This window comes from Clarias gariepinus, chromosome 20, assembly GCF_024256425.1.
Source record: "Clarias gariepinus isolate MV-2021 ecotype Netherlands chromosome 20, CGAR_prim_01v2, whole genome shotgun sequence".
NCBI classification, from domain to species: domain Eukaryota; kingdom Metazoa; phylum Chordata; class Actinopteri; order Siluriformes; family Clariidae; genus Clarias; species Clarias gariepinus.
In genome coordinates, this window is record NC_071119.1 from 17,762,549 (window position 1) to 17,785,140 (window position 22,592).

At 34.9% G+C, this 22,592-nt stretch overlaps 1 protein-coding gene across 2 annotated transcripts in view; it reads right to left on the reverse strand.

The window, feature by feature from the left end:
* casq1b (calsequestrin 1b) overlaps positions 1-22,592 on the reverse strand; it is a 31,981-nt gene that overhangs the window by 1,351 nt on the left and 8,038 nt on the right. Inside the window, exons 2-11 of one of the 2 annotated variants that reach the window (XM_053480041.1) lie at positions 16,530-16,562; positions 14,702-14,795; positions 4,955-5,055; positions 4,261-4,372; positions 4,056-4,129; positions 2,838-2,968; positions 2,522-2,567; positions 2,337-2,391; positions 734-834; positions 363-437 (exon numbers count right to left, since the gene is read on the reverse strand). In XM_053480041.1, coding sequence (XP_053336016.1) covers positions 363-437; positions 734-834; positions 2,337-2,391; positions 2,522-2,567; positions 2,838-2,968; positions 4,056-4,129; positions 4,261-4,372; positions 4,955-5,055; positions 14,702-14,795; positions 16,530-16,562 — 822 coding nt within the window. The remainder of the gene's footprint in view (positions 1-362; positions 438-733; positions 835-2,336; positions 2,392-2,521; positions 2,568-2,837; positions 2,969-4,055; positions 4,130-4,260; positions 4,373-4,954; positions 5,056-14,701; positions 14,796-16,529; positions 16,563-22,592) is intronic. The other variant, XM_053480042.1, reaches the window with a different exon arrangement.

Consider the following 22,592-nt stretch of genomic DNA (forward strand, 5'->3'; position numbering starts at 1 on the left):
ACTTTTTAAAAACCCATGCTGGAATTTTGAGGGGGGAAAGATCATTAGAAGCATTATAACCAGAAAAAAACAATTGTTAATATAAAGTCATATCATTGATTAGCCAAAAGAAGAAGGTTAGACATCAACCATAGACAAAGGCTAAAATAGAATTACAGAAAAAGGGAAGGTCAGAAAATTACAACGCAGGCAGGCATGCTTGGAGATACTCTGAACTTTGAGTATTTAAGACTCAGGTAGTCAACTTAGAGACAACACTCACAAACTTTTACAGAACACAGCTAAGCATTTCAGGCACTGGACAGGCTTTGATCTTATCACAGCCCTTCAGGCAACAGACTGGTTTGTTAAGATGGTCTTACATCCTTCACATCCACCACACCAATTTGTGGAGAGGAAAGGTCAATGCCAAAGGTGTTTTCCCAGTAGGGCACCAACTAAATGAAATAGACACAAAAATCATTTCAAGATATTTTTGCAGTCATGAGGCTTGTATAATTCAATACCAGGTCATGAATCATCTGCAATAACAGTAATGTTAAAGAATATCTGAATAAGCTGAGAACAGGTTTTTAAATATTAATGCATATTACTGTAGGTGACTTCAGGGGTTGTACTAGTATTATTATAGTAGCAGTGGTGTACAAAGCTTACATTTAAACTTTGTAATCCATTTTTAAGTCAGTGTCAATTATTATTTTTATAACAGTATTAACTTTATGGAGATTCTCACCAGTGGATAATCATCTGGGTCGATCCAGATAATGCTCAGTTCAGGGTTTTCATTGTTCTCACGGGCTACCTCTTTCAGGATCTCCAGAAATTCAAAACCATCTAATTGAAGGTTAAAGGTTAATCATAAGACAATACTCTCTTCTATATGTACTTATATCTATGCCATAACATAAAATCTGTCTTAACATTTGAAAGTGTTTCTTTTCATGTGGTCATTTTGCTCAGCGGTGGCAAGTATTTTTTTTTTCATGCATCTATATTTTACATAATTTTTTTTTAAATAATTTACTTCTATCCACTAAATGTTTTTATGAAAAATCTGTACTTTTACCTTATTACATTTTAAATTAACACAAGAACAGAAACAAAACAGTTCCACCAGTTCAAGTGATCCAAGTTTACAGAATTAACCGACAGGTCATTATGAAAGTACAGAATAACATGAATAAAGTGTATAATGGTTAGCTGTGCATCTGATCATGCTCACTTGGTCTCTGGGCTAAAGATAAATTTTTAATCTTTTTGCAAGCCTCTCAAATGGGCCTACTTGTAAGAATAGAATTGATGTAGCTAACTACTGTAGCTAACATACTGAGCAAAGGAATTCAAAACGTATATATGGATATATGCAGAAAAAAACTGTGGAGAACTTGTACTTTTGTATTTTTAGAGCACTTTGAAGTACTTTAAAGAACCTACTGTAGTATATCAACTCGAATAAGATATTTCAAGTGGTACTTCCAAATAAAGTGGATAAAATTTTGGGGCAAATTTCACTTAACTATAAAGTTTGTGTATCTCTGCAACCTTAAGTTAACTTAAACTTATTAACCTAAGTTAGGTGTGTATAAAAAAAAAAAAACAATGCAAACAAAGCACCCACAAAAAAGTGTGTAAGGTAGGCTAATTTAGTAACAATATAGAATATGGAATATAGTGTCTTTCAATATAAATTACACTCAGTGCTCTGAAAGCACTGGGCATTTCAGTCAGTAAAAGACTGCTTCATCTAAGCTGTGTGATGGAGCGTTGCCATAGCGTTACCTTCCTTCATTCTGCTTTAAGGCTGTACCATTAGCATTGATTTCAGTTTTTATTTATTGTCTAAGATCTATATATTGTATATAGTGTAAAAAAAGATATTAGACGTTTAGAAGTATCTGAATTTCCTCAGTAGTTGGACAATAAAGGTATATATATTATATTATATTATATTATATTATATTATATTATATTATATTATATTATATTATATTATTCTAAAAGTCACTGTGAAAATTTAGTAAACCCAAACATCTGATTAAAATATTTACTGGAGCCTGTGAAAGGTTTTAATGAACAGACAACATATTATATCAGAACATACATCTCCGACATGCCTTCAATTGTTACAAAAGCTAGAAGCAGAAGCAAAGGTGGTAAGGACAAAAAATGTATATGCTTTTCTTGCTACAGTATAATTCTTTTTGATGCTGTATCTACTGTATGTACTCAGTCTAAACTGTATGCTTCTCACTCTACCAGCTTTTAAAAAAAAATCAGCTTATCTCAACTGTAAGAACATTTCCTTTTTCTTATCTACTTTTATCCATTTGGCTTACCAGGGTCGGATTCCTCAGCAAAAGCTACAATGTGTTGCCCATTAATGTCATCCTCCTGAGGAATCAATCAATTAATCAATTAATATTTATGTTAATCTGATTACTTCATATTAAACCAATGTATTAGTCATTATCACAATTAAAAATATATATATGTCTAAATTTATACAGGTATGAAAGCTTACCCAGGTCTCATACATGCTGTGGGGTTCAAGTTTCCTCAGAGTTGGTCTAGAGAAAAATGAAACTATTTTAAATACCAAATAAAAAAAATTGTTTTACAGGACGAAATTAATGGTCTTGCAAAAAAAAAAAAAAAAAAACTTCTTATATTCTCCTCAGCAGAATAAGGCCTATTAAAGCAGGGCAAACATTAATCTGTACAGTAACACTGCTCCTGGAACATTCCTTAAATTTAAACAAAATTGGCAATCAGGCAAAATTATAATCCTACTTTCCTATATTATAAAAAAAAAAAAAATGCCTGTTATAAGGCCTTACCTCTCATGCTCCTCGATGAAGTCAACCAGCTCAGGTTCAGTGTAAGGTTTGCCTGGGATTGTGGTAGGCACAGTCATGAAGGGCTCATAAAAATCCACCTCGTTCATATCCAGTTTTAGTTTATGGGCAATCTGATCAATCAGATGCAGTAGTCAGTACATTGAAAAGGCACTCAAAATTCAGATAAAGGTAGACAAATCTATTGTCTACCTGTATCCAAATTGTGTTTTGTTTTTTTGTTTTTTGACCTGGCATGCTCGATTCTCTCTGGCTTTGTTGACATCATGGTTTACCTTACAATATGGTTAATGGAAGGATTTAGTGCAACTAGATCTACGCAAATAGAATGGTATGTTTGTTTTATTTATCAGTGTCTGCCAGTTTCAATGTAAAAGTATCTATTTAAAAAGATAAGTGACAGAATTTTTAAAATTCACTGGCATGACATAACTCAAAATATCAAATTAAATGCATGCTAAAGTAGCTTTATTCTCATTTCGACATTATGATTTTGTTATCTCGATTTAGCTATTTTGAATAAAACTAACTTACTAAAAGGTCCCATATTTCACAATTTTTTAACAAGCTTACATATTTCTCAAAAATCTCTCAAGTATGTCTGTAAATGTGTGACTGTAATTTCCTTTTCCTTGTACAGTAAATCTACTTACTGTACATAGACAGCTATTGTTACTGTATGTCATGCCCCACCTGAAAATATCAGAGCTTAATAGTCACTGGGGCAAAGTGTCTTCTTATATAAGGTCACTTTAGGGGAAAGTCTAATTGGCTTGCTTAAGCCCTACAGCTAATACTAAAATATAAAAAGGACCAAAATGTTTATTTTACAGTATTGATACAGACCTTATACTGTTTTTGAGGATGAAGAAATAAGGCCCTTTACAAACTGCTGTCTGTCTGTTGCTGTACACATTTTATATTTATATAAATATAATATTTTATATTATTTATTATAGCCTCTTTTGGTAAGGACCTCTTATCAGAAATTGATTGCCCCCCCCTCCCCCAACAGACAGACACATTTTAACATGTATCATTATAGTGATATAGTAGTAGGTTAGGTAGTAGATAGTATTTAAACTGTCCTTTTTTAGTAATTTTTTTTTTTTTAATTGTCATGGTTGAGTATTACCCAAAATATTTATAGTATAATAATATTTAATAAAAAATGTATGGAAATTTTTGAGTTTTGCTTACTTTTGAACTGAAAGTGGCAAAGAACTTGATGAAAGGGTGAAACTCTTCAGCAGTATCATCATATTCAATAAAGTCTGAAACAGGAAGAACATTATGCATACAGTGTGAAAAAACTATAAAACATGAACGGTGTAATCAATAACTGAACAAAAACAAACATAAGTGTTATGCAGCACAGAAAATACAGCCACTGGGCAACACTTACGTCGGGAATGCTCATTCTTAAAGTATCCCACCAACTTGATATCCTCCTCAAGATTAAAAAAGCCTCTTAGCTCTCCATCGTTGTCAATGATCTCCACTGGTTCCTCGATAACCTGACAAAACAGAGTGAAATATATCTGTATGTCAACAATGAAGGTGTAATTTGCTTCTATGTAACTTCATGGTCTCATTACATTGTCTTACCAAGAAAAAAAGTTTAGTGCAATTAATCTTCAGTTTAAATGTATTAGCCTTTAGCAGAAAGGATACAATTTGAATGGTTTAGTTCCTTTGAACTATGTCCTATTAAAGTAATATATGTGCTTCCTAACCACATACCTATTAGACTAAATCCTATGTAGCTTGTTTTTAAGTAGCTAGCAGAATATAGTAATAATCCTACATTTGCAATTTATTTTCCAATAAAGTGTTTTATTCTTCTTATTCCATAGCAAGTTTCCATTATCCTTTTGTACTCTTACCTTGTCACATTAAATGTAGTGGACTGTCCATAAACCAAATGAATTCCTGTTATAACTCATGTCATAACACCTGTAAATTGTTGTTCCATTACCAGACAAAAAGTATAGTTCCCTACTAATCAAAATCAAGGACTCAATAATGCTATGGTATAAATGCAGATTATTGCTTTGGCCATACAATATACTGTAGGTTTAATGATCAGCATTACTCACATCATAGAGGAATTCCACCAATGTTTCTGCAGCCATTTCTCCATCATACTCAATGATCTCATCGTCAGCAAAGATGTAAATGCTGTCGACTTCATCCAAACCTGTACAAAATCAATAGTATACTTAATATAGTAACTGAATTAGAATTTCCACATAAAAATACCTTACAAAAAACCCCTACAAAATATTTCAGTCTGCATTTTTCCAAGGCAAGAAAACAATCACAAGGTTAAAATATGAAGTTAAATAAATATAGTAAATTTACTTCAGGGTTGTAGTAATCCTGAATTGAAACACAAGGTGTCCAAAATAAAAGTCTCCCTATATGAGAAAATTGTCCCCTTTTTTTTGCAAAATGTCTTTCAAACATTTCATACCTGATTTATAATATACATTTCTATCTTTTTAGCTTTTCTTTTACTTTTTTTTACCCTAATTGTTTCAATAAACTTATGCAATGTCACAATATTTATTTTTGTATTGATTTCTCTCCAAGATATTGTATTGACAGTAGTGTCTAGTTTTAGAAATTATCAATGTGGTTAAGGTCATGGTGGACAATACATGTGCAAAAATTATGTCTCAAGCTCCCTGAACCACTCTTTCACAATTCGAACCTGAAGAATCCTGGGATTGTCATGTTGGAATATGCGTAAAGAAAAACTAAATTGATGGAAATACCTGGGCCCGGTTTCCTGATAACGCATACTCTTAGCACGCTAAGAAGACTCTTAAGATATATCTTATGTAAAGTGATTACTTTTCTAAGTGTGTTTCCCGAACTGTCCATTAGGAGTCTTTTTAAGTCGCTGCCTCTTACGTCTGACGTTACAAGGCGCTGTCTACAGTGAAGGTCCTGAATTAGCTGACATCGGTTGCTCAGGAATCGATTTTTGACTCCTTTTGCATGACAGCGTTAAGAAAGACAGCACTTTCTATGCAAATTAAACATTGCACTAAATTCTTCAAATAATGTTTTTTTTCAACATGGGTTAACTTATCAATAGCTTGCGATAATAGACAAATATATAAATTAAATCATCAAACAGTCGCTAATATTTTCATGTAACCTGTAGTGACGGTGAAACGAATGCTGTGCTGCAGCTGTTTGTCAATCAACTATGATTGTATACCTGAATCATAGTTGATTGACAAACAGCTGCAGTTACTTATGTGCAACGCACTCTCAATTGCCATTGGTTAAAACATTCAATAAAAGCAACCTACCTACACTAAACAGAGAGAGGAATAAGATTGAGAAGATGGCAGAAAAGAGGCAATGAAAGAAAAGGGCACCAAGCTTCTCATCAGATTAAATAGAAATTTTGCTGGACAAGGTGTTCACCCACAAGGCAACACTTTTCGCCAGCTTTAGAAAGAACGTGTGCAACAGCATTAAAGAAGAAATCTGGAATGAAACTGCGAGGAAGATGGCTGCCTCCGGTTCAGGTGCACCCAGAGACTGACAGGATGTGAGGAAAAAGAGCACGATTTTTCGAGCCATGCTAAGGTGAGAGCTGCTGCAGTCCGAAGAGACTAGGCAAGGACAGGTGCTGGTTCCAGTTCAGTTTCGCCACTAACACCACTGGAGGAGAAGGCGTTAGTAATGGGAGAATCAGCCTCTTATGGAATCTGTGAGGAAATTGATGTGAGAAGAGGTGATGCCGAGCATGCTTCATACTCAGAGGCCAGATCTTTGCCACCTCCCAGTAAACCATGCTCCCCGGTTACTCAGAAACCTGCAGCACCCTCCTCTCCTGGTAGCACAAGCCTATAGAGTACACTACTCCACTGCCTCCAGAACGCATGTCCTTGCCAGGGCGATGTCCACAGCACGCAAATTCTCACCATGAAAAGTTGGTGGTGTTGCCTGGAGCTGGCCAAACAAACAGCATGCCCTGGCAGAGGCGCAGTTCAATAGGCCTTTAATCTTCGTACCAATCTTGCTGCCATTAAAAGGTAAGCCAGTTTTTCGTTGTTCATATTTTGATGTTCATTTCCTCACAGTCACTAATCTGATGGTCTGTTTTTGTTTCTTTCATAGATGCTCAGCAACAGTCACACCAATGACCGTGGTGTGTGTGTGTGTGTGTGTGTGTGGTCTGTGTAAATATTTTTTGTATGTCATTTGTACTGTAGGCACCTATTTCTTTAAGGTTTTTTTTATGTTGCTGCTAATAATCTTTCTGCTTGCTCATCTACAGCAGAATTGGCCCAGACAAAACTGTCATGGGCGCTGCCAGGCCACTTTGCCACCTGGTTATTGATTAGACCCCTGTGATCCACCACTACCTGGACATTTATTGCCGCATATCCCTTTTGCAACATGTATGCCTGATCAAGCACTGATGGAGTGGAGATTGGAATTAGTGTTCCATCCACTAAGCCTAGGACTCTAGGAATGCTGGCAATAACATGGCAGCTCTGGTGCACCTACTGGACCTCCTGGCGTGTTGCTGGCAGTCGGATTCATTCCCCAGCATGGCACAGAAGGGCGTTGGTAACAGCGAGGACGAACCTTTACACAAAGGGTTTGCTGAGGCCGTAGCCTTCTCCCAGGACTTCCATGAAGCTCCCGGTAGCATAAAATCTTAGCACTGCCAGCAGCTGGACATCGGGACGTAGAGCGTAAGAACGACGCGTTGACCTGGCAAGCGCAGGTCCGAGCAGGTCAAGAAGTTCCAAAATCTGTTGCCTTGGAAGGCGAAACTTTTTTTTTTTAAATAGCCACCTCAGGCAAAATATGAAGAGGGCTGAAGTTTTGCCTAATGAAAAAATTTACATGCACCACACGGCTCCGCGGATGGCACCGTCTCTAGTTAAGCACAAGAACATGCTGTATCGCTGCCATATCTGTTGATTTCTGGATGCCACCATGATTACCCCTTTATGCGATCTTGGCCACTTAGAGCCAAATTGTTTGCCACCTGATCAATATTAAAAGTGATTGCCAATTTTAATGCAATAGTTACATTATGAAATAGGCTAACTAAAAGTCACTCTATTAGTACTGATAAAATAAAATAAAATTCTTAAACATTCCAGAATTAATACGACTTTGATAATGTGCTTGCATACACCGTTGATTTATAAAGACTGCTGCACAGTGGCAGCAACTAGGCTCTTAACTAATTGCTTAGTTAAACCCAGGTGGTAACTTTTATATATACAGTATGAATCGTCAAATTATTACCAGATGAACAATGTTTACGTATATTTTAATATATGTGTAGTCTAAATGCATTTAGAAGAAAATATAAAACATGTATGTATTGGCACTATATATAAGACATATCAAATATTTTAGGTGTTCATATAATTATTTTGGAGAACTGTGTAGAAAAATTAGAGTGAAGATTAGATGATTTTTTGCATTTTTATAAACAGTTTTATAAACAGACTAATTGTTCTACCTAAACACATCATGTTTTTTTTCCCCTCTTTACTTTTATCCTCATGTAAATGGTTCCATGGCATTGTGACAAATTGACAAATAATGCGTTTTACCATTATACTGTGATTCCCTAATACAAATCCCTTTATACTTCTTTTGTTTTTTAACATTCTTACTTGTAATTATAGTGGCACAAAGCTGAGACCTATTCAGGTCAGGTAAGTGCAATAAGACAAAAAGGAACAATAGACAAAAAGCATTGTGAAATAGTACACAATGTACAACAGTGTTGTGGTAGCACAGTAATGAAGGATATGCATGACCTTACATGTACTTTTGTGACAAGTGACAACACAAAAGGTCCATTCATAAGGCATTAAAACACCCTCTCTTTATTTAACCAGTACATATTTTTTGTAGATAACTGTTCCAAAAAAATATACAGTACCCCTTAATCTTATCGCTTCAAACATAATTCAAATATGAGCGTTTGCTTTACTGAAATATTAGTTGACCATGGACACAACTGGGTTAAAAAAATTTAGATATTCATTAGGAAAGAAGCATTATAATTTTTTTGTAATTAGATTAAACTTTTATTAGATTAAATGAATATAGTTTTAAGATTCAATTCAGGTGAAATGTGACTGCTCTAGCTCCTGAATGTGGAATGTAAAGTATCATTTTGTTTGAAACAAAACTCATGGTACTCAAATGTTAATCACATGAATCAGTGGCTACAGGTATGTGCATTTGACACCAAACAGAACAGCAAAACAGTACTAATGACAGTGATATGTTGAAACTATAGCAGTGTGTGAACAGTCATGAACTATTATGACAAGCTTAGAAAATATAATGTCCTAAATATAAATATAATCTGAAAAACATAAATATAATGTGAAATATATATATATATATATATATATATATATATATATATATATATATATATATATATATATTATTTTTTTTTTTTTTTTTTTTTTTTTTTTAATACATATTGTCATCCACTACAGCACTGGCTATGGGGTGCTGATGGAGTATTAAACCTCTACCCTGTCATCTCATTGTATTCATTCCATAAGTGCGCCATACAACTCCAACAACTGACATGCTTCACATTGTTTTTGAAGCTTTCAAAGAGTGTTGTCAGCTGTTTGTCAATCAACTATGATTGTATACCCGGTTCATTTCACCACCACTACAGGTTACATGAAAATATTAGTGACCGTTTGGTAATTTAATTTATACAGTATATTTGTCTATTATGGCATGCTATTGATGAGTTAACCCATGTTGAAATAAATGTTATTTGAAGAATTTTGTGCAATGTTTAATTTGCATAGAAAGTGCTGTCTTTCTAAATGCTGTCATGCAAAAGGAGTAAAATCCATTCCTGAGCAACCTTCACTGTAGCAACGCCTTGTAACGTCAGACTTTCAGGCAGCGACTTAAGAAAAGTCCTAAGTGACAGTTCAGGGAAAGACACTTAGAAAAGTAATTACTTTACAAAATATATATTTTAAGAGTCTTCTTAGCGCGCTAAGATGGGTTATCGAGAAACTGGCCTGGCCGTTAAGAACGCACGTTTAGAAAAAAGGAATCTTGCGAGCTGCCGCTGCAGCAAGCTATGAAAATGCCGTTTATTGCCTGTAGGGGACAGTCATGATTTAATCTGAAGTATTGTGTGTCTACTGAAGCCGAAAATGTGTTCTCTCTCTTTGGTGCCCATTAAAAGCAAGTGACAGAGCTCATAAACGTGTCAAGCTCAAATTGTAAATACTGATACTAATGTATTTATTTTTCATTTTCTTTTCTCTTTCAATGATGATACTTCTTTGACTGCGCTTTCTCCATTTAGTATTATTATTAGTAGTAGTAGAAGTAGTAGTAGTAGAAAAAGTGCTCAGAATTTATTCTTTTTGTTATTATTATTATTATTATTATTATTATAACGGAACCGTGCGTGTGACCAAAAAGACGAAGTACAACAAAGTATACAAAAATGCATAATAAGTTAGCCTAAAATAATATTGTTTTATTGTGCATATGCGCTTTAAATATACACTAACAATAAACACTGCCTTTTGCAAAGTGAAAGAGTTGCACATGCACGCTTTTTGATCAAAAGGCTGATAAACGCATGCGCAGATATGAGCAGATTTATCGATAAAACTGCAGACATACTCCCCCATAAAGTAAATAAAAAGAAAAGTATCAAATCCAACTAGGGGAAATAAAATTTAGGCAGGGACGTCCGCTCTGTCTTGTTAATTCATTTAAAACCCCCTACAGTATTTGCCAACAGCGCACACAGTTTGATAACTTCACACCTATCGTAAATAAAAGGTGAGAAGAGATTCCACAGAATCTTCTGACACAATGATGCTCTAAAGGACTTTACTCCACAAGAATATAGAGAATATAGAGAATCATATTTATAATAAGATAATTAATTAAATAATAAAAAAATCAAATAAGAACTAACTAAATATCTAAAAGTCAGACCAAATTTCTGTAGTTTTCAAAGTAGTTAAATATGCTTAAACTGTAGATACATAGGTTACATTTAAAAAATTCAAGTAAATTACAAACTGCATGTAATGTTGTAAAATATGAATAAAACAGTATTAGACACAAATATATGATATGGTAGTATATATACAATAAAAAAGGTATTTACACTAGTGCTCAAATGTAAAGCAAATGCAATTATTAATTTATTGTGTATATTTAACCTTCATTCAGCCGTTTAAGTTATATGAAAAATAACGTACCTACCAGCCCAATATTATTTTCTATTCAAATTTAAGGATGCCCTATTTTACCTTTACCAATATTATTTTCTATTCAAATTTAAGGATGCCCATATTTATAATAAGATAATTAATTAAATAATAAAAAAAAATCAAATAAGAACTTCTAAATATCTAAAAGTCAGACCAAATTTCTGTAGTTTTCAAAGTAGTTAAATATGCTTAAACTGTAGATACATAGGTTACATTTTAAAAATTCAAGTAAATTACAAACTGCATGTAATGTTGTAAAATATGAATAAAACAGTATTAGACACAAATATATGATATGGTAGTATATATATACAATGAAAAAGCTATTTACACTAGTGCTCAAATGTAAAACAAATGCATGTATTAATTTATTGTGTATATTTAACCTTCATTCAGCCGTTTAAGTTATATGAAAAATAACGTACCTACCAGCCCAATATTATTTTCTATTCAAATTTAAGGATGCCCACGCGTGTGTGCAAAAAGATAAAATACAACAAATAATACACAAGTGAATAATTTTTAATAAAATTAGCCTAATAAAATATTGTTTCCAATGCTGAAGCAAACATGATTTTGTTTTAGTCTATTCGCTAAATACAACGCGACAGCGCGCTCCGAGGTGAAACCCACAGAACCCCCCCCCCCACACACACACACACACACACACACATTTTTTTCAAACTTCAAGATCCTGTGAAAAAAATTACATTTTTTACACAAGCTTAAGTTGATGGACCATTTATATGAAGGGTCTGGTCTGGTCATTCAGTGAACACTCCTCATGCACAATCATCCCGATCATTTCCGATCATTTCTTTCTCCAGTGGCTCCATCTCATGAAGTATGCCAATTCAAGTCACTTGTTGGTCTCTGACACACTAGACATTTAGTATTGAGGTGATCCACAAACCGGGTGCACAGTGTTGACGCCTGATTTAGGTGTCGAGGCTTCCAAGCCAATAGTTTTACCGAAGTATTAATTTCATGATGCTTGATTTAACGATCATTGTACTGACATCTAGTGGACAAATTTTGTGGAGCAAATAGATCCAAACATCTCAAGAAGCACAATTAATGACAAATGATGTTGCATTCATTATGCGTGCACGTAACTACTAGTTTATTACAACAATTGGGTCAGTATTACTACATACAGGGTGATTCACTCGAAAGAGGCCCCGAATATTGAGTAATAACTCTCCCTAGGATAAAGCAATCTGAATGGAACAATGTGCAATGTGCTCCTTAGTATATGGAGCTTTAAATACGCTGGGATACCCCTAAGTGGGATTGATCAGGTAGGCGCAAGACATCCATCGTGCCTACCTACCTATAATGGAGGTTTAAAGCCGTACCCCTCCACTCAGTCATGAGACTTCTCATTAGAATGGTGTTGTACAGTAATAAGCAGCGTGTCATCATAGTGAGAACCAGTTGGGTCACCAACTTGTTTAAGCAATGTCAGAGTGAATTTAGGAAAAAATATGGTGTTCCTGGCACACCTTTCAAAGAGTCTTATTCAGAGGATGGTACAGAAACTGGAAATAATGGGATTATTGATCCCTTCTCATGGCAGAGGCCATCTGTTTCAAAGCAGTTGCCTACGAAAAACTCTTCTATAATAATTAATACATTTTGCCAATGTATTCAGAAACATTGAAATGTGTCTGGCTGTATGGGTGTGGCAGATTACCATTACCAGATTTCCTTGAGTCAGCTCCAGGCCAGATGGTTCACTGGCCTAAGTTGGGCAGTGGGGGTATATAGAAGTAAGCGAATAGGCAGTTGTTGCCTACAGGTGAAACTGGCAGGTATATGTAATTATGTAATGTTTTAACTTGTGTATTATCAGCAAGATTATTTAATCATGTTCTCCTTTGCATGGGCAAAAAAGGGCCTCAGAGAGAGAGAGAGAGAGAGAAAGAAGTTAACTCTCAGCACCCTGAGTGCATACAGCATACAGTATGTGTGGCTGGGTCTGTCCACAGTGGTTGAACTTTTTTTTTTCATACTCAAAACTATTAATTCATATAGTGTCATCTAGCAGTGACACTATTTCTCTTTTTACATATATTTTTTCTTCTGTAGAATAAATTTTTTCTTTTCTATTTTCTCCTAATCAGTACATCAAAAATCTTCCTTATTTTCGCATTTAATTGTCACTTTACTCTTATAAATCGCCTGTTATGGAGTTTTTGTGTGTCACCAAATGCATATCAGCTGTGTTGGAGAGTGACACAGTGATTGACTTAGAGGACCTGGTTATTGATTATTTTTTGGCTAATGTCAAAATTAAATACATCCCACCCGATTTTGATTCTGCTCAGTCAATATAGATCATCATAGTTCTATCGATATTCCAATGTATTAAATCCATAAGAGAGAACTAGCTTGTCTTTTGAGGACTTTTGACTTACTTTGAATGGAAAGACTGAAGGTGCTGCTTGTCCTGCCTTGGAGACATGCACTAGTGATAAATAGGATTAGGATAAGAATATACTGACATTTGAAAAAAAAACGCAATAAGGTACTTGACATTTAGTTTTGCCTCACTTGAGGCAGCACACAGTCAAATGCAATATAACTGAGTGGATTACATTTCACATTATGTTCAACAGCAGCGGTTCTCAAACTAGTCCTTAGGGCACTGTGTGAGTTTCCACATTTTTGTTCTATGCCTGTGTTGTGTGAGTTGAAATAAAGCAAAAAAAATAAATAATTGTTGCAGTTACATTGGTGTGTATCACAGATTTATGGAAATGTGATATGCATACAGTATAATGGTTCGAATTGTTTTCAGCTTATGCTTGTAAACTAACATTGGTACAAAGACATTGCCTTGCTCCCAGTTGTACTGTAGACATGTTGTGTTGATTCACTGTGCCACTAGAGGGTAGTATACTACTTTAAGCTGAACTTAATAACTCTATAATAAATTATGCAGCCTTATTTATACAGTGACATGTATAAGCAGACGTATTTTGACTTTTATGTCCTAGTTCTGATATGAAATAAAATGATGGCAAAACTAAAAAACATTTTTAGTTTATTCTAGGGTACTTGAGGAAATAGGCAGTGTACTGCCAGGACAGGGTGCCAGCCTATTAAACGGCACACACGCTATAGAGGTCTTGAAAAATTTCATTTTGCCTAAATCGTATGTCTTTGGACTGCAGAAGAAAGTTGACTAAGCACAGAGAGACCATGCAAACTCCACCACACATCAAACCCTCATCCCTGAGGCAAGAGCACAGTGCTAACCAATATGCCACGTGCAACGTGTAATACTTTTAGACCACCTTGTATAAATTCAAATAATTTAGTTTGCAGTACAAGGCAGTGAATGCTTGTGTAAGGAAGTAATACCGCGCAGTATATCTTTAATTAAAACTTTCATTTTAGGAAATGGTTTAAGGTTCAAGAGTGATTTCTTTAATATTATTGTTATATTTTTATATCCATCCTGAGGGGAGAGGTCAATAGCAGCTAAGTAATGCACTTAAGTGGATAATGGTATAATTGTGTTGGGGTTTAGTGGATCTGGTAGGAACACATTACCCAACTTCTTGGCAACAGCAACATTCTTCTTTGCATCTACCAGTCCGAATCCAATATCCTCATCATCAAAGTCATCAAGCACCTGAGCAGCAAGCTGCACAGAAACAAAGAATATAGTTAATATACCATTGAAATACACACACAAACACGGAGTGGAATACTTCACTGCCAACTAATATGCAGAATCAATCACTGCTCTATCACTGAACTACACAAGACTAGTACAGTACCTTTGTCTTCATGTGCATTTCTCAATATCAAAACTATTTTATTAAGGAAAGTTTAATTCTTTGTTTTTCCATCCTTTCATTACAAGGGCCTTGAGGGCAAACAGGATCACATGATGCCCGAACAGTCAGCCCAGTCAATGCTTTGATGCCCTTGGTCAGCATAATAACAACAGCACATTCAACATCACCCATATCTATAATGACACGCTGCACCTTGCTTAAAACCAGAGTGACAACATGTCAATAATAAACTCAACATCTAGACCAGGACAGAGCAGTTTCAATCATTACTCCTGTGTAGGAGTAATTGTGGCAAAACTGGCCTCACTGTGAAATTACAGCCACTGATGGACAGCTGCTTAGACCAATACCAGAGTCTCTTAGGCAAGGCGGGCTGATCACATGGTTGAGGGGTGAGACTCATTTGAAGGTGTTGAAGGCTTGAGACTTGGAAACAGGTGGATGAGGGATAATGTGCAGCGTGTGCAAAGTACACACATATAGACATGTATGCAGACACAAACAAACATATCATTTGGACTAAACATGCTGAGTGGTGATATTTATTGCAAACGGTTTTCTTCGCCTCACCAACTTGGGTCCTGCTTATTTCTCTTACACAGAAGCCTTATATATATATACAGTATATATATATATATAGACCCATTTTTTCTTGATTTCTATTATCTGTCTTGAGACAATTAATGTCCATGTTCGTTGCAGTCAAAATTTATCACAAATTGGCTCTGTGATCAAATTAAAAGGCTTCAATTATTTTATTTATATAGATATAATGTCATGAAAAATTAATTTGATCTTGTCTCAGAATTGTTGGTTAAATTGTATGGCATATTTGCATAAATAAATCATTATGATGGTTAGGATGGGGGTTAGTGGTCAATTTGTAGGAAATCCTACATATTTGCTTCTTAAAATTCATTAAAATTTTTGGACAGTTTATAGGAGCACAGATGATTTTGGATTTTAAGCAAGGAATAAAACCTGAGGGGATGTGCCATTATGGAAAATAAAGAAAGTATAGGTCTACGCTATCATTTTCCAACAACAGCATAGCCCATTTTATTCCTCTTACACAATGGCAATTTCTTGTTCATTTAAAAGGACAAATTGTTATAGGTTAAGTTATTGTTGTCATAAATTTTTAGTTGATTAAAATGCAAAGAATAGTGGTTAAAATGCATAAACATATAAATATATGGATAAATTGATGGCATAGGTGGATGGATGGTTTATGGGGACATATACTGCTTTTTGTTTTTTAAATATAATGTTTCAGAAACCACATTTAAAAATCTATAATAGCATTGCTCTCCATTTCCTTCCATATTTCACATGCGCCAGATGAAAAAAATATAAACAGATAAAATTTGTCCAAAAAAGGCATTCCCAGACAGAAAGCAAGGATTTTTTTAGGTCAAAATAAATCTGATCTTGTCTCAGAATTTTTGGTTTAATTGTATGACATATTTGCATGAATAAACCATTTAGCAATTGGCCAGGCTTAAAAAAAAAAAATCTAGAAAATCTGAGAAATTTGGATAAAGGAAAAGGAGAACAGAATGAGGGCCTGGACATACCTGGTAGGTGAGGGCGGCAGGGCTTGTTAGCAACTGCAGAGAGAAGTTAGGGGACTCTTTAGAGTAGGACAACCAACAAAGCAGTCATTAAACTCCAAAGAACAAACAGGTGCAGTCAGCAAGACAGAATTATACAATTTAAGCAACACCACAGCTCAACACAATACAAGTGAAGCGAGACAGTCAACATGGCCCACAATACAGCTAAGAACAAGCAGGGTTGTTGAAGCAAAAATTTGCACTGTTGTTACATATTTTGACAATATTAGTCCACAAATTCAGTAACATAAAACACCTAAAGGCTATGCAAGTACAATGTATGCAGCCCACACTCATGAGCCTTTGCATATACTTGTATTTTGTTACAAACTATAAACTATTTGGCATGTAGAAAAACATGTTGTTTTGGAGCTAGTAACAAGCAAGGTACTGTACATGCAGGATTTATGGCAAATTTTAGCAAAAGTAGCAATGTGCTTTTATTTCTTCTTAGCTTTTTCTCTGAAATGTGTGAAATAAGAAAGGAAAGCTTACACGCTGTAGTTTCTGTAAAATCTAATTTTCTGCAAATTCCCATTTATAAAGTTAAAGAATGCAATTGAGTTATCCATACCCAGAGCCTGTTTTACCCCAAATTATCATACTTTTCAATATGTCAACAAACATGTTTTTCAATATGTCAATAAACATGTTGTTTGTGTCTTGTCACTAAAGTATATCTTGAATTTTAATTATAAATTTTACTATGATAAACTATACTACATAATTAATGTACTACTAATATACTACTAATGTACCACTATACCTAATATACTATAGTATTACCATGGTAATTAAGACATTAGGTGGTAAGCTTTATAGAACTTTATAAAATACCAGTTTAGGTACTATGGCCCTTCAGTGGGTACCATGGTAATGCTATGGTGTGTTTCATCATACGTTGGTGAATACCATGGAAGGTAGCATAGCACATTAGTGGGTACTGTGTAGTATTATACCACATTATCTTCGTAAAATACCATGGAACTTCTTGGCTATTAAAGTTTAGCAGGTATCCAGGTAGTTTTGTAACGTGCATTCAAAAACTCCCTTCACAGGGGTGTAGGTTATGAAAAAGCATGTGTTTAATGAAACTCATTTTCTCACTTATGTATTTAATTATTATTTATCGCACATTACTGCAATGTGGTATTCTTGTCTTTGGTAAAGCAGCTTAAAATTTTCCACGGACAAAATTCATGTATTTATCGCCAACTTTAAAAACATGCTCCACTAGAAATGGTTAACATTTTCACACAATATAAAAATACACAGGCAACATTAAGCTAAGATCTCCTCAGATACATACAACAAACTGACTACAACAGATTACAATTGAACTTGTAAAATATATTTTATAAAGTCTGTTTTTGCAAAGTCCTTTCTGTTCTTGAGTGTTCAGTAGGTTTACACTGAGGTGTATATTTACATTCATAAAGGTGGTCTCTTGATTGTGGCAGTAGTATCCTACCTACCTACTCTAATGTGTTACTGACTTGGCTAGTCTTAAATAAAAATTCGGCATAAAGCTATTTCAGTTAGTTGACCAAATACATTTGGTCAGTAACAAAACAAAATGCCTGTGATCCCTAAACAATCCATGCAATATTTCTGTTTGAAAAAATATTTTTGTATCCCTTGAATTAAATCAAAAGTTCTAAACATTAATCTTAATTATTTAATTTAAACACTATTTTAGAGGTTTACATTAACACACATTTTATTATTGTTCATACTGTAATATGTATTTAATACTAAGAGGACTGTATGTCCATAATTCTTATGTAAAATTTACTGTTTTTTTGTTTGTTTGTTTGTTTGTTTGTTTGTTTGTTTGTTTGTTTTTGTTTTACAGCAAACCTATAAATACTTATTTAAGGCATATGGTGCACCTGGTACATGTTATTTTTTACTCCTCAGACACTGCTATGATGGTTTGACATTTTCATAGCTCTACAGTACATTCCTCATCATGCGGTTTAAATAAATAACTGTTTTTCATTAACATGGTTTCCATTTAAGTTAATTCAAGTCCTATTTGATCACAAAGAATTATACATGAGGCTGTCTTGAAGTTTTTTTTCTAATCAGTTTTCAACAGACCAAATGCTTGTTAGATTTGGTTTGGTTATGGCATTAGAAAAAAATGATGACAGATGAAATGACTCAGACATGAGCAACAGCCACCAGCATGCATTCAACAAGTGACAGAGAAACACAGACCATCTGTTTTCGACACTGCCCACAAAATGGGAAAAACAGCACTTGTCTTTCTAAAAGTTTTATAAAGGTTGCATATTTTGAGAAGAGACATTTCAAAAGAATTGAAATGAATGTAGCGCTGCCTGTGAATAAATGCATGAGGATGAATCACTCATGACCCTTGCCTGATCTTACTATAAAAAGGCCTCTTGGCAGGTACAAATATTAAAATTTACATCATTTTCAATGAGAACATCACACAGAATGGGTTACTGGATGAGGAAAATGAAAACCTTAAAGGTCTGTAATAAAGGACATTTATTAAATGCTTGACAATGTCCAAAAGGTCAGAGCTGTTTCAGACCTCAATAGCTTGAAGTGGGTAGTGCGCTTCATATTGTCAATTCACAATACTTGTCTCATTGTACACGTCTCATTGTGAGCGGTATGACATACCTACATTTGGCTCATTTACACCCTACATTTACGCACTCAGATAGTCTGTAACATTATAATGTCTTGTCAGTAAACCAGTTAGTTATGGTTTTAGCACTTTGGGCAGATGCTAAATACTGATGGAAAAGGAAATCGGCATCTCCATAAAGCTTGTCAGCAGACAAAACCATGACATGCTCTAAAACCTCCTGGTAGACAACTGCATTGTCTTTGGACTTGATAAAACACAGTGGACAACACCAGCAGATGGCATGGCATCCCAAACCTTCACCAAATACGGAAACATGCGAAATTGACTTTCTTCTGAAAAGAGCCCAGGTAGGATGTTTCTGGTGTTGTCTCTGGTTCAGGAGTGGCTTAATACTAGGAATGCAACAGTTAAGGCCCATTTCCTGAACATGTTCCAGAAACATCTATGTGTGGTGGCTTATGATGCACTGATTCCAGTCTCATGTCAGTCCTTGTGAAGCTTAACCAAGTTCTTGAATTGGCTTTGTTTGATAATCTTTTTTGCTTGTGTACCTCTTACCAACTTGATTTCCATTCCAGTCAACTTGTATTGCATATTGTATACTTGTACTGTATATAGTAGGCTTTGATACAACACTGCAAACAGCCAGTTCTTTCAGTGATGACCAGTTGCATGTATGAAACGTGACTGAGGCATACATTGTGTTTATACTGTATGAATAGCAAGGTAATCAAACTGTAAATTAAATATTCTAAAGCCCCAAGGCTCCAGACCCAGTCTTCAAACTCCCCAGAGACCAATCTAATGAAGCACCAATGGGATATGCTGGAAAAACAAGTGTGATCCACAGAGGCCCGAGCCCGAAACCCACAGCACTCAAAAAGGATCCAATGGCTTTGACCAATGTATATCCAATTATTTGCCCGTCCTTATGACAAAGAGCCTCTTCATTGAATCTGTGTTTTGCAAAGCAGTCCCGGATTAAGGACAGCTACTCAGGGATTATCAGCAAGAACTGACCTCAGAGGACGCATTCCACTATGAAGGAGATGGTGAAGCATCTTCAGCAATTGACTCAAGCTCACAAACAGCACATAATTTCTTATGAAAAGACACTTTCCAGTTGTCGAGGTTCTTATTTCAGCATTCACTTACAGTACTACTTAAAGGGGCTGGTTTTAGGACCATGGTAAATTAATTACTTACCAAAATAGCTACTAACTAAGCATTGACAGTCTTGCGTCTAGAAAAGACAGTACAAACCATTTTAGATTCCGTTTAGATCCATATTTGACCATCCTCCAAAAGTAATAAAAAAATAGTGCACTTTCCAAAGGCACAAATTCAACCACTGATTAGATCTTAAGTTTCTGCACCATTACCACCTTAAGTGAATAGAATAAGCAGACAGTATGTCTACCCTTTAAGACCTTCCATGTGGTTTTTTTAAAGAAAACCGATAGTTCCCGTCCTAGATGCACTCATTAAGGTCTCTGTCAAAACAGAAACCTGCTGAGAAAGAGTATATGCATCAGATACGGAGAATAAACAATAAAGTTAAGCTCATCACTTGCCTGGCTTATAAGTGATAAATCAGAAAAAGGACTGTGTATTTACAGTACAATTATTGGAAACGTATCAAATACTCCTAGTTTTACCCTAGTTGCAATAACACAAAGTCCTGCAGAAAACAGATGTTTGTGCATAACAATCAGTAAGCTTTGTTCCAGCATTTTGTTAAAAATCCAGATTCCTCCCGGGAAATGGTCATATTTCACTTCTTATTGAGGTATTCAGGAAAACTGAGCCACTGAAGTCCTGTCACATTAGTCTGGAGATTGCACACTTGCATTTTGATGATTACTACTCTTCCCAGAAATCATACATGTATCATATCTTTATTTCCTAGAAGAAACCAAAGACATACTGTAGATGACTTGCAACAAGGTTTCATCCATCCACCTGCATCCCCAGCATCATTAGGAATTTTCTTCATAAAAGATAAAGCAGGGTGGCCTTTGTCCACAGTCAAATAAATCTGAAAATGTCAGTTTAATATAGTCCACTTGGTGCTTGGAGAGGATGATGAAAAAGTAATGTGCATTTTCATTACAAAGGACCAAAATTAATTGTGATCCTATATGATTTTGGCAATGTCCTCTCCATGTGCAGGATTCAAAGGTTCTAATACCATATTAAGAATGTCTGTGGGGTGCTAAGATAATTGCTTGCAAACCATTTATTCTGTTAAAGCAAAACCATTTGTTAAAAAATTTTTTCTTTAGATAAGTTATCAGTGCTTGACGTGTTTAGATCAGCAATTAGAAAATGGCTCAAATCTTATAGCATATCATAAACTAATAAAATAACTCTAACTAAGACTAAAAGTTTAAAACTAAAAGCTAAGCCAATAATGACAGTGGCAATAATCAAAATATCATTGTTCATTTTCAATGGCAAATTAGAATTAAAAGTTTTTATTTTGACTTTTCTTGTGTGTGTGTGTGTATGTGCGTGTGTGTGCGTGTGTGTGCGTGTGTGGGGGGGGGGGGGGGGTAAATTAGTTCAAATTAGTTAATAAAACATTTTTAAATCTTCCAAAAGGGTAATGTTCATCAGTCTAGCTGCACTGATGCTTCCCGTGATGCTGAAAAAGTTTGCTAGGAGCAAAAATAAAGAGAGTTATTTACAGCTTCATAAATCTCAGACTGGTACTTTTGCCTCATATTGTGCCCGAGTATGATTCACAGTTAATTTTGGGTTAGTTAGCTATCATATTTGATTTTCAACCCAGCCGGCGTACACTGTACTATAGAACATCATGTCCTTAAAAGCATCTTTTCTTTTGAGTTCTCTTCTGCTGTCATAGATTGAGGACTGGAGAAGCCTAGATAATGGTGGGCTGCATACTCATTGATATGACGATACACCTTTGATGTAAACAGGCCAAAGTAATGCACTGAGCCACAGCACAACAGTGTTGCTTTTGTCATTTAGTTCCATTTGAGCTTACTTTCAGGAAAAACTATTTATTTTATGAAATGAAACAAAAAAGCTTCTCCTCCTTTATTAACAGTTAGGTGAATGAATGCCGTTTTATGAGCCATTACTTTTAGTTCTTGAAATTCAATAATGAAACAAATTAAAGGAATAAATTTGTTTATATTTTCCACAAATTTCCACAAAAATTTCCAATATACTGTAACATAGATAATTTTACAAATTAAAAAAACATAAGGAAATGTGCATTATATGTGCATGATTTTAAACATGCTAGAATTTGCACTGTCACATACCAGTATCTACTACTAAATAAATTTAAGGATTCCACAGCAAAGGGTTAACGATTTAAATTAATGTTGGATCGATACTGGATTACCAAGGGGTATGTAGAG